Here is a 13,813-nt window from a genome sequence, read left to right on the forward strand (position 1 = left end):
ATAATGTATCGTTATAACGAGAAAAAGCATATCGTTTTAAAGACATAACATCTTGCTATTACCAGTAAATATTTATTACGAGAAATAAATGTTGTTTTAATGACATAGCATTCCATTATAATGATTTTTTAATCATTTTTACGACATAATTCAGTAGAAACAATAATATGTATGTCACAGCAATGCACCACTGTAGTTTCATTTGACAGTACTCAGTGCTTCCTACATATAGACTTTCCTTAGGCGGGCCGCCCAGATATATATTCGGCTGCTCAAGTATTTTGGAGACACATTTTTGCTTTTATTATTTTTATCCTCTTATAGTTTTTTATCCGCCCAAAATAATGAAATCATCCACGATCGAATAACTAGTGGAAAATCTCCCCTCGCCCTACGTGTTTCGTACCTGCTCATTCTGTGTGCGCGAGAACTGTTGTAGGAAACTTTTTCCTACATTTTTTTCCTACATTTTTCCTACATTTTCCCAGCCACACTGCTGACATTCCCACGTGCGCTGCAGAGATGCAGTGGGTGGATATGTCACACAGGCTCGTGCAACAGCGCTTCAGACTGCTTCAAAGTTATTCCCAATCAGTGAATAGCGCACGTGTATGCCAAGCGATTGCTAATGAACTCAAGTTGGTGAATTATGACAATGTACTACTTCATGGCCTTTATATAATATGTTTTAGACGGTTGTAATAATGCATATAATATCTCTCTCATCTGAAGGATCAGCCCGCAATAGTATAGACATTTCAGAATATGAGTCCCTGTGTATTTTGGGCTTGTTTATATTTAAAAGTCACGCAAAGTTTTTTTTTTCTTCTTCTGGAAATTCCTTATATTGTTAAAAATCACACATTATTTGTTGTTTGTCACATGTAGTAGACCATTTTTTGTTCCGTGGGTAATAGGAGGATTTTCCACCCAGCTACCACTGCAAGTATATTTCAAACCTGTGGGAAGCAGAGGTACTGAATTATTATTCAGCTTAAATGACTCTCAATCTAGTAAATATTCTTCAAGAGAAGCGAGAGCATTAGAAAGCGTTTTTCACTTTGGTTTGACCACAATATCGGTGAATCCGTGCACCTGAGTGAGCTGACGGCAGTCCATCGATGCCAGGAGCTTCTGAGAGCCGGAGACGGTGGGAACAAACTTCTCCATCAGTGTAACCGTCGCAAGCTTCTCCACATCACTGACAGACAGAAACACAATATCAACTCTCTGGAAGATTTTCACTCTAAACATCATATTTAATTCAGTCAAATGTATTTTTAAACAAATCTAAAGTGCATGAACACGTCACAGCTGAAATTAAAATGCTGTTAAACACTGAAAGTCTTACCTATACGGGATCTTTCTGACGCTCTGCATTCCCAATCCCTCTATACGGAACAAAATGTGCAGCCCTAGACTGAAACATATCTGTGCATGTGCCAATGTTTGATTTTAAGGTCATCTGTTCAATCATGACACGATCTGTTCATTTCAGTGTTGGTTCACCACTGCATATATAATAAAATCCTGAACCAAAACCAGTTGAGAACTGAGGTAGAAGTTTGAATTGTGAGAACAGAATCAGTGAATCAATTTATGAAAGCAGAAAGAAATAAAATACTGTAAAGACAAACACAAACAGTAATTAAGGTATAGAATGAAATAAATCATTATCCTGTACAAACCGTTCAGCTTGTGGTTTCTCTCCATCAACTTTACCTCCAGTGACGCCTTCTCTCTCTTCATTTCTCTGATTAAACCATTAATATCCAGCATGGACTGGCATATATTATTCATTTAAAACGGTTACATTTTAGATATGCTATTCTCACTATGAAGTTTCTTGTGAATCTGTGAGCCCTGGGCTGCTGCTGCTTCGTTTCGTTAACAGAACAAAATAGTGCATTAGCGCCACCTGGCAGTATGGACCAGATAACACAACACCCTTCATTTCTCCAGGTATCAGGGCTCATGCATCGTTTTCAGCTCCTCCAGTATCTGAACCAAACACACCGTCGAGACAAAAAAGTAGCGACTGCACACTATATTGTAAGCATATTTGAAACATTCTTCTGTGCTGCACTGAGAATAAACACTGTCGACGAGAATTTCATAAATTTGATGATAATTACTTACATTGTTCTGACAAGAAAATGCAATAAATCAAAACTCACATATCTTAGCTCGATAAATCAGCAGATTTTCCTCAGACGGACCGCCAAAATAACGGTTGAAATTTAAATGGCTGAGATTCGCGCTTCAGGATCGTGACGTGTGCACTCGTCATACGGTGGCCAGACAACGGACAGCATTTTTTTTTTTTTTTGTTTACCATGCATTCATAATTTATTTTTAGCTTCTTTTCGAAAGCCTTTATATTGTTTTACCGACACAGGAAATCAAGATTTTACTGTGAATCATGTTTAGTTTAAAACAAACTGAAATTGTATAAACTGTGATAACTTATTTGCCCCTGCTGTCATCAAAAATTAAGGAACTAAACAAAACTATATATTTATTACACTGTTTACACACTCAGCAGAGATGAATTAGGAACAGTTTCATATTTATGATTATGGGCGGAGCTATATGGCATCACTGCATGTGTGCTGTCATATAGCTCAGTGCAAGACTTCAGTGAAAGTAAAACTAAACAGATGAACTGGAAGCTTCTTCAAAACAACATTTCTTTTTAGAAACTCTGAAATTAACAATCAAATCTTATATTAACTCACAGGTAAGTGATGGAAATGTAAGTTCACTAGTTTAATAGCATGAAGCAGCGTAAGAATGTTAGTAAAATTATGTGTTCATGTCACATGTCAGAAACAGGAAGTAGCCTACTTAAACTGCAGAGAGAATAAAAAATTCAGTGAAAAAAACTCCATTAAACAGGTGTTTACAGATGTTTATTAAGTAGGTTTTGCTTGAAAAATTACACTTCCACTCACGTTCTGTGATGTCTTTTATAAAATGTCTTCTCATGATGGCATTAAAATGTTACAATTGCTGTACTGTGGCTCCCAGATAATTGTCATTAGGCTACTTTTCTTTTCAGTCATGGCGTCCTCCAGTGCTCCAGCACTAAATGAGGAGCTCCAGTGCTCCATCTGTCTGGAAGTGTTCACTGATCCAGTCACCGCTCCATGTGGACACAACTTCTGCAGAACCTGCCTGAGCAAGTGCTGGACGAACACACAGATCAGCTTCTGTCCACTCTGTAAGGAGAAATTCGGCAGAAGACCTGATCTCAAGATTAATACAACACTCGGAAAGCTTGTGCAACACTTTAAGGAGAAGCTCAATCTAGAAGAATCTGAGGTGTTCTGTGACTTCTGTAATGAAAGAAAGCAGAAAGCTGTGAAGACCTGCCTGACGTGTCAAAGCTCTTACTGTGATGATCATCTGGAGCCTCATCTCAGAGTCCCACGTCTAATGAAACACAAACTCATCAACGCTGTGGAAAACCTGGAGGATTATATTTGCCAGAAACATGAGAGACCTCTGGAGATGTTCTGCAGAGATGATCAGACGTGTGTTTGTATGTTCTGCTCTGAAGGAGATCACAGGACTCACAACACTGTTCCTATAGAGGAGGAGAGTCGAGAGAAGAAGGTAAAGAGTTACAGACAAAACACTTTAAACACCCCATGAAATGCAGTTTTCTTTCCTGTGTCTTGATATGTTGAAGAACCTGACCCAAATCCAATGGTCTTTCATTACTTCTGATAAAAGATTTTTGTTACTTGCAAAACTGTCAGGATTAGAAGATTCAGAACTATAATTTTGAATTAATATGGTTTTTAATTGTTTAAAAAGAAAAAATCAAACAAGACTGTCAGAATATGGAAAGCTAAATTCAGTGATAAATGTGTGTTTTTCTCTAGAATCAGCTGGTTCAGAGACAGACTGACGTTCATCAGATGATCGAGGACAGAATGAAGAAGATTCAAGAGATCAAACACTCAGTAGATCTGAGAAAGGTTTGTGCTTCGATCAACCCAAGATCATATCCTGACTCATGGTCCTTTTCAATCCCCCTCTCCCATTTCACTTTCTGTTTAACTTTCCTACCAAAAAATACATCTCAAAAAATGTTATGCATCATAATATTTCAACCTAATTAATAAAGACACTGAATTAAATTGAGAGTTCTGCCATCATCTACCCTCAAGTTGCTCTAAACACATTTTTTCCCATATAGTTCACAAATCTTGGCGTATTGCACTTGAGTGTCTTTTGTATTCCACTGAAAATTATGCTTTTTAATGCGGTTAATTGATGATGAGAGAATTTTCATTTTGGGTTGAACAATCCCTTTAAATAATATGTAATACATTAACAAATAGAACTTTTAACTGTTCTCATTCATCAGAGAAACACAGAGGAAGAGAAATCATCCAGTGTTGAGATCTTCACTGATCTGATCCGCTCTATTGAGAGATGTCAGTCTGAGCAGCTGAAGATGATGGAGGAACAGCAGAAAGCAGCAGAGAAACAGGCTGAAGATCTCATTAAAGAGCTGCAGCAGGAAATCACTGAGCTGAAGAAGAGAAACACTGAGCTGGAGCAGCTCTCACACACTGACGATCATCTCCAACTCATACAGGTCTGTGAACATCTGTCTCATCAGTCATCATGTACAATATTACAGGACAAACTCTCTGTTCTGTAAGACTCACACAACTGGCCCAACGACGGTGTCCAGTGGTGTTGCTGAAGGTTTCCTGCATGTTCTGTCTTTTTAGTGTGCAAAGTAATTTAATTTCAATTAAACTTTTATCTGACTCCATTTTATCATGACCTCAAATTTAGGATGGAATGGCAGGATCAGGGAACACCTTGATGGAAAATAAATCACAGTGCTCACACTCTGTGCCCTCGAGGGCAAGAACAGCGTGATCTTCTCTCAGACTTCACTTTCGAAAGCCTTTATATTGTTTTACCGACACAGGAAATCAAGATTTTACTGTGAATCATGTTTAGTTTAAAACAAACTGAAATTGTATAAACTGTGATAACTTATTTGCCCCTGCTGTCATCAAAAATTAAGGAACTAAACAAAACTACACATATAGTCTGTCTATATATTTATTACACTGTTTACACACTCAGCAGAGATGAATTAGGAACAGTTTCATATTTATGATTATGGGCGGAGCTATATGGCATCACTGCATGTGTGCTGTCATATAGCTCAGTGCAAGACTTCAGTGAAAGTAAAACTAAACAGATGAACAGGAAGCTTCTTCAGAACAACATTTCTTTTCAGAAACTCTGAAATTAACAATCAAATCTTATATTAACTCACAGGTAAGTGATGGAAATGTAAGTTCACTAGTTTAATAGCATGAAGCAGCGTAAGAATGTTAGTAAAATTATGTGTTCATGTCACATGTCAGAAACAGGAAGTAGCCTACTTAAACTGCAGAGAGAATAAAAAATTCAGTGAAAAAAACTCCATTAAACAGGTGTTTACAGATGTTTATTAAGTAGGTTTTGCTCACGTTCTGTGTTGTCTTTTATAAAATGTCTTCTCGTGATGGCATTAAAATGTTGTAAAAACCTGTTACAATTGCTGTACTGTGGCTCCCAGATATTTGTCATTAGGCTACTTGTCTTTTCAGTCATGGCGTCCTCCAGTGGTCCAGCACTAAATGAGGAGCTCCAGTGCTCCATCTGTCTGGAAGTGTTCACTGATCCAGTCACCACTCCATGTGGACACAACTTCTGCAGAACCTGCCTGTGCAAGCGCTGGACGAACACACAGATCAGCTTCTGTCCATGCTGTAAAGAAATATTCAGCAGAAGACCTGATCTCAAGATTAATACAACACTCAGAGAGGTTGTGCAGCAATTTAAGGAGAAGCTCAATCTAGGAGAATCTAAAGGGTTCTGTGACATCTGTGGTGAAAGAAAGCAGAAAGCTGTGAAGTCCTGCCTGACGTGTCAAAGCTCTTACTGTGATGATCATCTGGAGCCTCATCTCAGAGTCCCACGTCTAAAGAAACACAAACTGATCAACGCTGTGGAAAATCTGGAGGATTATATATGCCAGAAACATGAGAGACCTCTGGAGATGTTCTGCAGAGATGATCAGACGTGTGTTTGTATGTTCTGCTCTGAAGGAGAACACAGGACTCACAACACTGTTCCTATAGAGGAGGAGAGTCGAGAGAAGAAGGTAAAGAGTTACAGACAAAACACTTTAAACACCCTGTGAAATGCAGTTTTCTTTCCTGTGTCTTGACATGTTGAAGAACCTGACCCAAATCCAATGGTCTTTTCATTACTTCTGATAAGTTACTTGTTACTTGCAAAACTGTCAGGATTAGAAGATTCAGAACTATAATTTTGAATTAATATGGTTTTTAATTGTTTAAAAAGAAAAAATCAAACAAGACTGTCAGAATATGGAAAGCTAAATTCAGTGATAAATGTGTGTTTTTCTCTAGAATCAGCTGGTTCAGAGACAGACTGACGTTCATCAGATGATCGAAGACAGAATGAAGAAGATTCAAGAGATCAAACACTCAGTAGATCTGAGAAAGGTTTGTGCTTCGATCAACCCAAGATCATATCCTGACTCATGGTCCTTTTCAATCCCCCTCTCCCATTTCACTTTCTGTTTAACTATCCTACCAAAAAATACATCTCAAAAAATGTTATGCATCATAATATTTCAACTTAATTAATAAAGACACTGAATTAAATTGAGAGTTCTGCCATCATCTACCCTCAAGTTGCTCTAAACACATTTTTTCCCATATAGTTCACAAATCTTGGCATATTGCACTTGAGTGTCTTTTGTATTCCACTGAAAATTTTAACATTTTAATGCGGTTAATTGATGATGAGAGAATTTTCATTCTGGGTTGAACAATCCCTTTAAATAATATGTAATATATAAACAAATAGAACTTTTAACTGTTTTCATTCATCAGAAAAACACAGAGAAAGAGAAATCCTCCACTGTTGAGATCTTCACTGATCTGATCCGCTCTATTGAGAGATGTCAGTCTGAGCAGCTGAAGATGATGGAGGAACAGCAGAAAGAAGCAGAGAAACAGGCTGAAGATCTCATTAAAGAGCTGCAGCAGGAAATCACTGAGCTGAAGAAGAAAAACACTGAGCTGGAGCAGCTCTCACACACTGACGATCATCTCCACCTCATACAGGTCTGTCAACATCTGTCTCATCAGTCATCATGTACAATATTACAGGTCAAACTCTCTGTTCTGTAAGATTCACACAACTGGCCCAACGACGGTGTCCAGTGGTGTGGCTGAAGGTTTCCTGCATGTTCTGTCTTTTTGGTGTGCAAAGTAATTTAATTTCAATTAAACTTTTATCTGACTCCATTTTATCATGACCTCAAATTTAGGTTGGCAGGGTCAGGGAACACCTTGATGGAAAATAAATCACAGTGCTCACACTCTGTGCCCTCGAGGGCAAGAACAGCGTGATCTTCCCTCAGACTTCACTCCTGCCTAACAAAACTAACTTCTAACACAGAGATAGTTTGAGAGATAGTTTGAATTCACCTAACTTGCACATCTGGTGAAAATCCTTTTTTTCTGGCTGTTGTCAGTATTTTCTAATTTATGAAATGATAAAAGGAGAAATTAAAAAATTCCCTCAGTAAAAACATTCAACTCTAATATGTCAACAAAGAATTTTGAACCTGGCTTTATCCAGTGTTTAGATTTATGTTCTGGGTATTTACACAAATCAGTGTATAATTAATGAGATGCCTCATTTATTTAGTACAAGTTTGAATACAGAAAATATTAGCAATTCTTAAAGTAATCAATCAACTGGGCGTGGTATGGTTATATCCATACTTTGGATATTTTACACTATTCATCTGGGGTGTCTTGCCTCAATTGTCTTAGAAAGGTCCTGCATAAAAAAAAAAAAATAAAAAAAAATGAATTAACTTCTTTAAAAATAAGTCCAAAGATGAAGATGAGTCAAGGGATTCCTAAAACAAAATGATTTAATAAGAAAACAAACTCAGATATTCCACGAGACAGTGCATGAGACAGTGTGTCTAAGCACAAGCATTACACAAACAATAACCGACAGTGAAACGAGAACTCGCAGGAACTTAAATCTACACAGATAATGAACAGAATACTACAAGGTGTGATCAAATTAATCAGTAACCATAGTAACAAACAAAGGAAACAGGAAACAATGCTGAGCAAAATAAAAGTTCATGAAAATGAAACTAAGACAAGATAACTGAATAAGTGTGACACTTCTCTCTCCTGCTGTAGATGGACCCATCCCAGTTCAATCATCCACCCACCAAGAACTGGACTGAGATCAGGATTGACTCTGATGTGAATGTGAACTCTCTGAAAAGAGTTCTGACTGAACTGAAGAAAACTCTAGATGGGACACTAAATGAAAAACTCAGTCAAATTGGTATGTGAATGTCAAATACAGTGTATAGATTTTTTTGTTGGTAACTATCTAAGAAAATACATTTTCAAGGACTATATGGGATAAAAGGGTAACACTTTGTTTTATAGTGTCATTGTTACATGTAGTTAGTATGGTAATAACTATTAATTATGCATAATTACATGCTGCAACTAACCCTAAACCAAACCAAACCCTAATCCTAACCCTACAGTAAGTTCATGTAGTTACTTAATATTACTCAACACAAATGTTTAATGACAATGTAACAAAGACACCTTAAAATAAAGTGTAACCAATAAAATGTTAGCATTGGTGACCTGCTGATGGTCATCACAATTATTTTTATCTCTGTCTGCAAACGTTCACAATGTTTCAAAAACACAATATAACTTAAACTTGCAATATTAGCATTAAACTGGTATGATAAAATCACTTACTAAACCTAGTCTATGTGAAGTTAAATCCAAACTTTAACTTATGCCATAGCCAGTTACTGCAGTATTACTTTAACTTACTTTAGAGACATATAAGCAACATGACATAACTATCCATGTACAAACAATAATACATAACCAGAAATCACTACATTCCACTGATGCTGTTAATAGAGATAAACTCACTGTTAACCTGAAATTATTCCTATAATAATTCATCATTATATTGTCATCAGTGTCCACAGAGTTGAAGTGTGTGCAGAAGTATGCAGGTACAGTGACTGACACCATTTTCTTCAATACACTGACAATACTTCGTTTATAATCTGTATTATATACTGTACATCTGAAAATGTTTGTTCTGAAGTTGATTGATAATGTCTGATCTCTCTCAGTGGATGTGACTCTGGATCCTGATACTGCACATCCATATCTCATCCTGTCTGATGATGGAAAACAAGTCAGTGATGGAGACATTAAGCAGGATGTCCCAGAAAACCCAAAGAGATTTGATGCCTGTACCAGTGTTCTGTCAAAGCAGGGATTCAGTTCAGGGAGATTTTACTATGAGGTGCAGGTGAAGGGAAAGACTAAGTGGAGTTTAGGAGTGATTAAAGAATCCATTAACAGGAAGGGGACTATCTGGCTGAAACCTGAGGATGGATACTGGACTGTGTGGCTGAGGAATGAGAATCAATATAAAGCTTTGGAAAGTCCATCTATCTCTTTATCTCTGACAGTGAAACCTGAGAAGGTGGGAGTGTTTGTGGATTATGAGGAGGGTCTGGTCTCTTTTTATGACGTGGACTCCAGATCTCATATCTACTCTTTCACTGGTCAGACTTTCACTGAGAAACTCTATCCATATTTTGGCCCATGCCCTAATGATGAAGGTAAAAACTCAAACCCACTGATCATCACACCTGTCAGCTGATCCGCATAAAAAATAAAAAAAAATCTGAAAAGATTTACTATGAATGTGATGTTTTCAGAATATGTAAATGAAAACCAAAAAACAATTTGCACAATCAAGTACATCAACTATAATCACGGTCAGAATTATTGGCAATAAATATTGGTAAATATGAGCAAAGGCAGCTGTGAAAATAAATCTGCATTGTTAATCCTTTTTTTCTTTTATTAAAAAAAAAAATAATAATTCAAAAATCTCACCTTTCATTGAAAAAAAAAAAACTGTAAATATGGGAATATGGGAATATACTTCAGAGATATTTTACTTATTAAAAATTTACAATAATTGTGGCCAGTGTGTTTTGGAGAAAAACATTTATTTCATAAAATGTTAGATTTTTTTTTACAAACAATTTGAATGAAAGATCAAAAGGATAAACAATTCATATTTATTTTTACATCCATCTTTGATCATATTTAACAAGGGTGCCAATAATTCTGGCCATGACTGTATAATGAAATATTTGTGAGTTTTATGTTGTTTGAAAAAAATATATTTCATCACGGCTACATTTGAATGGCCAAAATGAGTCTTTATATTTCTAATCAAGATTTGTTTGCTTTTCTCTTTCATTTATACTTTGTTTTTGCTTTTCAAATCTACTAAATTTTACACAATTTGGTATAATAATATTATATGGCGAAATTTTACATAATACGCACAATTTCCAGAGTGTTTCTACATATTATTTTGTAAAGAAATCTCTGTAGCCATTTTCTCTCTCCTCTCCTGCTGTTAACATTGAATTACTTGTGAAATATTGTGGTTCTTGATTTACTGTATATTTTAATAACTGCAGCAAGTAAATAAAGACAAGTGTTCAATTCTATAGGCTAACTGATACTGCTTATAAACTAAACGTATTGCTAAATGTTATGCAAATACACATTGGAGAACGATGAATATCTGCTCACACAGTAAACAACAGACAGACAGAATATGAATAAAACAGACTTGTTGACTTAGGCCTACATCAGTTGTGAATGAAAATGCTGAATTATTATTTAGTGTAGATGCCAGTAAATATGGTAAATGTTCTTCAAGAGAAGCGAGAGCATTTGAAGGCTTCACAATGAAAGTGGTTTTCATTTTGGTTTGACCACAATATCGGCGAATCCGTGCACCTGAGTGAGCTGACGGCAGTCCATCGATGCCAGGAGCTTCTGAGAGCCGGAGACGGTGGGAACAAACTTCTCCATCAGTGTAACCGTCGCAAGCTTCTCCACATCACTGACAGACAGAAACACAATATCAACTCTCTGGAAGATTTTCACTCTTTAAACATCATATTAGTGTAGTAAAATGTATGTTTTTAAACAAATCTAAAGTGCATGAACACGTCACAGCTGAAATTAAAATGCTGTTGAACACTGAAAGTCTTACCCATACGCGATCTTTCTGACGCTCTGCATTCCCAATCCCTCTATACCAGGGGCGTCAAACTGCGCCCCCGGATGAATTTCAAATGGCCCGCAGCTTGTCCATTAAAATATATGATATGTGGCCCGCCATGCATTTTCACAATGTCAACACAAGGTGGCAGTACTAGATTTTAGGCCAGGGAAACAACGCAAAACGAAACAGCGATGGTCCCCAGTCAGTGCTACACACCTCGCCTCTACCATCTTCTCATCTTTTGCGGCTTTCTCTGCGACGTGCTGGTCATGTATTCTCCTCATGATAGTTCGCCTCGCAGGTAGTTTGTAAGATGGGTCACCTGTGGCCACCTGGAGAACAAGCTCGAGCCCATCATCTTCAACCACGCTGATGGGCCGGCAGCTGGTGGCAATCCACCGAGCGAGGAGATTAGTTAGCTTGGCTGATAGAGCTGTGCTGACGGGCTTGCCTCGGTTGCACTCAAACATAGTAGTTTGACGACTCTTCCTCTGCGCTACATCAATGCTTGGCCCGGCATCTTCCGCATTAGCTAAGGGATGCTTTGCGTTTAGGTGGTATTTGAGACTGGAAGAACTCCTACAGTAAACTAATTCCGCATTGCACAAGGTGCAAACAACCTTAGTCTTGTCGAGGTTTCCATTGGGAAGCTTCTTAAAAATAAATTTTCCCTGAAGCAAACCCGGCGGCTTCGTTCTCGCCCCCCTACAGTGCAATTCGGCTAGGTATACATCTGCGCTAAAATATCAAGGTGAAAGTCATCATAGCTTGCGTAGTATAGACCCAGCTCCCAACCCAACTTTGAGAATAGATTAACGGCGATATTTTTTTTTATCGCCCGATAAGAGTCTCATGTTAACGCAGCACGTTAACGCCGATAACGGCCCACCACTAATATATATATATGTCACAGATGTATATTTACTTGACTAATAATGGAGAAAGATGCTATTTGGCAGTAGAATAATGTAGTGACCATGGATTAAACCCACTGGACAATGAATATTTACAATGTTAATGACAATTTATGTTTCTACTAAGAAACATCTAAATGGTAGCTGTGACTGTCAACAGATATGTTTTTCATTAAAATGTATATTTACATATTTCTATATTCATGCTATTGTTAGTTCATTCAATGTTTAAAAAAATTGACAAATGTATGAGTAATAGTACTCCCTTGAAATGTTTAACGTTAAGGGTTCTTTAAGAAGCGTAATGTGTCACATGACCATTGTTTAGTTGAGAGCGGATGAAGAGAAACGTCTCGGTTACGTATGTAACCTTGGTTCCCTGAATAGGGAATGAGACACTGCGAGACCATCGCTATGGGAACACCTTCGGTGTGACGAATGTCTGAAGCCCTTGTACCATCACGCCAATTTGATTGGCCAGTGGCGCTTAGCACCACCCCAAGAATACGTCACGTATGCTTAAATCGGCATGCTAGGCGCCATTTCATCAGTTTTTCAGGACAAAGGAAGCTACTACTCGAAGGTAGGGGAACGGCTGGCGTCGCAGTGTCTCATTCCCTATTCAGGGAACCAAGGTTACATACGTAACCAAGACGTTCCCTTTTTATAGGTTCTCTCGACACTGCAAGACCATTGCTATAGGAACAATATACCATAACGCCTTCACGTACCCGAAAGTAGCTAGAAGAACGTGGAAAGCGTCCGCTCAAGCAGATAAAAACCTGGGAGCCCGGAACCGCCTGTAGATCCCCTATTCTCATAAGAGAGGATAAAGCCATCAGAAGAACCGTCTTGAGAGTAAAGAACTTGTGTGACACTGACTCAAATGGCTCAAGGCTGTCAGCTGTTAAATACTCCAGGACAACAGAAAGGTCCCATGAGGGTATTCATACAGGGCGGAAAGGCCTAAGCCATCTCGTCCCTTGCAGCATCTGAACCTGCTCAGCAGATACAGCTGCCACATAAACCTTAGAGTGGTTGGGACTGCTCCTGCCGAAAAACGACTCCACAAGAACTCCAGTATTGAACCGACAGGGCAGGTCACATTGCCTGCACCAAGAGGCAAAAGCTTCCACTTAAAAGCATACAGGCACCTCGTGGAGGGGCCCTAGAGTAAAGAATAGTATCTGTAATCTCAAGAGACCAGAACACATTACTGCGCCCCGTTCAGGGGCCACACCCACAGTCTCCACAAGTCCGGATGGGGGTGTTAAATCATACCCGGGGTCTGAGTCAACAGGCCTGTCTGAAACCATATCTTAGTGGGTCAGCACAGGGCCACGAACAACAAATATCCACTTCATCCATTCGTACTCCGAGCAGCACCGCTGAGAGTAAACGGATTGGTGGGAAGGCAAAAAAAGTCATGGGCCACTTTTTAATCACGTGCAAAGGGTGGTGGTGAGGCGAGATCCCTTGATCCCTCTGCTTCATAAACCTACGTGGACTTAACGTCCAGTTCTGGACTGGATCAGACGTGTAATGACTGAATGCATACAGGAGACCAACGTGCCCGCATCGTGAAAGAATCCAAGTCCACGCCTAGAAAGTTGTTTGCTGACTTGCAACAGAATTCAGGGTGCGTTCACACTTTGCATGTT

General features: G+C 38.4%; 3 protein-coding genes, 2 long non-coding RNA genes and 1 pseudogene across 7 annotated transcripts in view; 4 read left to right on the plus strand and 2 right to left on the minus strand.

Moving 5' to 3' along the window:
* LOC127504892 (uncharacterized) overlaps nucleotides 1-13,813 on the minus strand; it is a 72,565-nt gene that overhangs the window by 10,362 nt on the left and 48,390 nt on the right. The window contains exon 2 of the long non-coding RNA XR_007927507.1: nucleotides 3,174-3,505. This is a non-coding gene — a long non-coding RNA (uncharacterized LOC127504892). The remainder of the gene's footprint in view (nucleotides 1-3,173; nucleotides 3,506-13,813) is intronic.
* Nucleotides 811-1,915, minus strand: LOC127504889 (uncharacterized). 2 transcript variants are annotated; one of them, XR_007927502.1, is made up of 4 exons: nucleotides 1,689-1,915; nucleotides 1,352-1,552; nucleotides 1,096-1,201; nucleotides 811-959 (listed from the first exon to the last, which is right to left on the minus strand). It is a non-coding gene; the product is annotated as an uncharacterized LOC127504889 (long non-coding RNA). The 2 variants fall into 2 exon arrangements; XR_007927501.1 differs by lacking the exon at nucleotides 1,689-1,915 and having other exon boundaries at nucleotides 1,352-1,656.
* Nucleotides 2,309-13,813, plus strand: part of LOC127504881 (E3 ubiquitin-protein ligase TRIM39-like) — a 55,590-nt pseudogene continuing 44,085 nt past the window's right edge.
* On the plus strand, nucleotides 5,189-10,670 carry LOC127504875 (E3 ubiquitin-protein ligase TRIM39-like). 2 transcript variants are annotated; one of them, XM_051880017.1, is made up of 7 exons: nucleotides 5,189-5,316; nucleotides 5,631-6,187; nucleotides 6,459-6,554; nucleotides 6,948-7,181; nucleotides 8,286-8,436; nucleotides 9,107-9,142; nucleotides 9,266-10,670. In XM_051880017.1, the coding sequence occupies exons 2-7, from the start codon at nucleotides 5,633-5,635 to the stop codon at nucleotides 9,802-9,804; spliced, it is 1,611 nt and encodes a 536-aa protein (XP_051735977.1). In that variant the 5' UTR covers nucleotides 5,189-5,316; nucleotides 5,631-5,632; the 3' UTR covers nucleotides 9,805-10,670. The 2 variants fall into 2 exon arrangements, with proteins under 2 accessions (XP_051735977.1, XP_051735978.1); XM_051880018.1 differs by having other exon boundaries at nucleotides 9,116-9,142.
* The window catches only part of LOC127504877 (E3 ubiquitin-protein ligase TRIM39-like), a 60,712-nt gene continuing 52,115 nt past the window's right edge, over nucleotides 5,217-13,813 (plus strand). Inside the window, exon 1 of the mRNA XM_051880019.1 lies at nucleotides 5,217-5,316. The gene's annotated coding sequence lies outside the window, so the exon portion shown is untranslated. The remainder of the gene's footprint in view (nucleotides 5,317-13,813) is intronic.
* LOC127504879 (zinc-binding protein A33-like) overlaps nucleotides 5,231-13,813 on the plus strand; it is a 47,731-nt gene continuing 39,148 nt past the window's right edge. The window contains exon 1 of the mRNA XM_051880021.1: nucleotides 5,231-5,316. The gene's annotated coding sequence lies outside the window, so the exon portion shown is untranslated. The remainder of the gene's footprint in view (nucleotides 5,317-13,813) is intronic.

The sequence above is a fragment of the Ctenopharyngodon idella genome, chromosome 22 (genome assembly GCF_019924925.1).
Source record: "Ctenopharyngodon idella isolate HZGC_01 chromosome 22, HZGC01, whole genome shotgun sequence".
In the NCBI taxonomy this organism is placed as follows: Eukaryota; Metazoa; Chordata; class Actinopteri; order Cypriniformes; family Xenocyprididae; genus Ctenopharyngodon; species Ctenopharyngodon idella.

Bases quoted from the DNA above. Each gene is read 5' to 3' on its own strand.
- LOC127504875 (XM_051880017.1), top strand. From the start codon at position 5,633: ATGGCGTCCTCCAGTGGTCCAGCACTAAATGAGGAGCTCCAGTGCTCC. The intron at 6,188-6,458 runs GTAAAGAGTTAC...GTTTTTCTCTAG, and splicing joins AGGAGAGTCGAGAGAAGAAG to AATCAGCTGGTTCAGAGACA. The intron at 7,182-8,285 runs GTCTGTCAACAT...CTCCTGCTGTAG, and splicing joins ATCATCTCCACCTCATACAG to ATGGACCCATCCCAGTTCAA.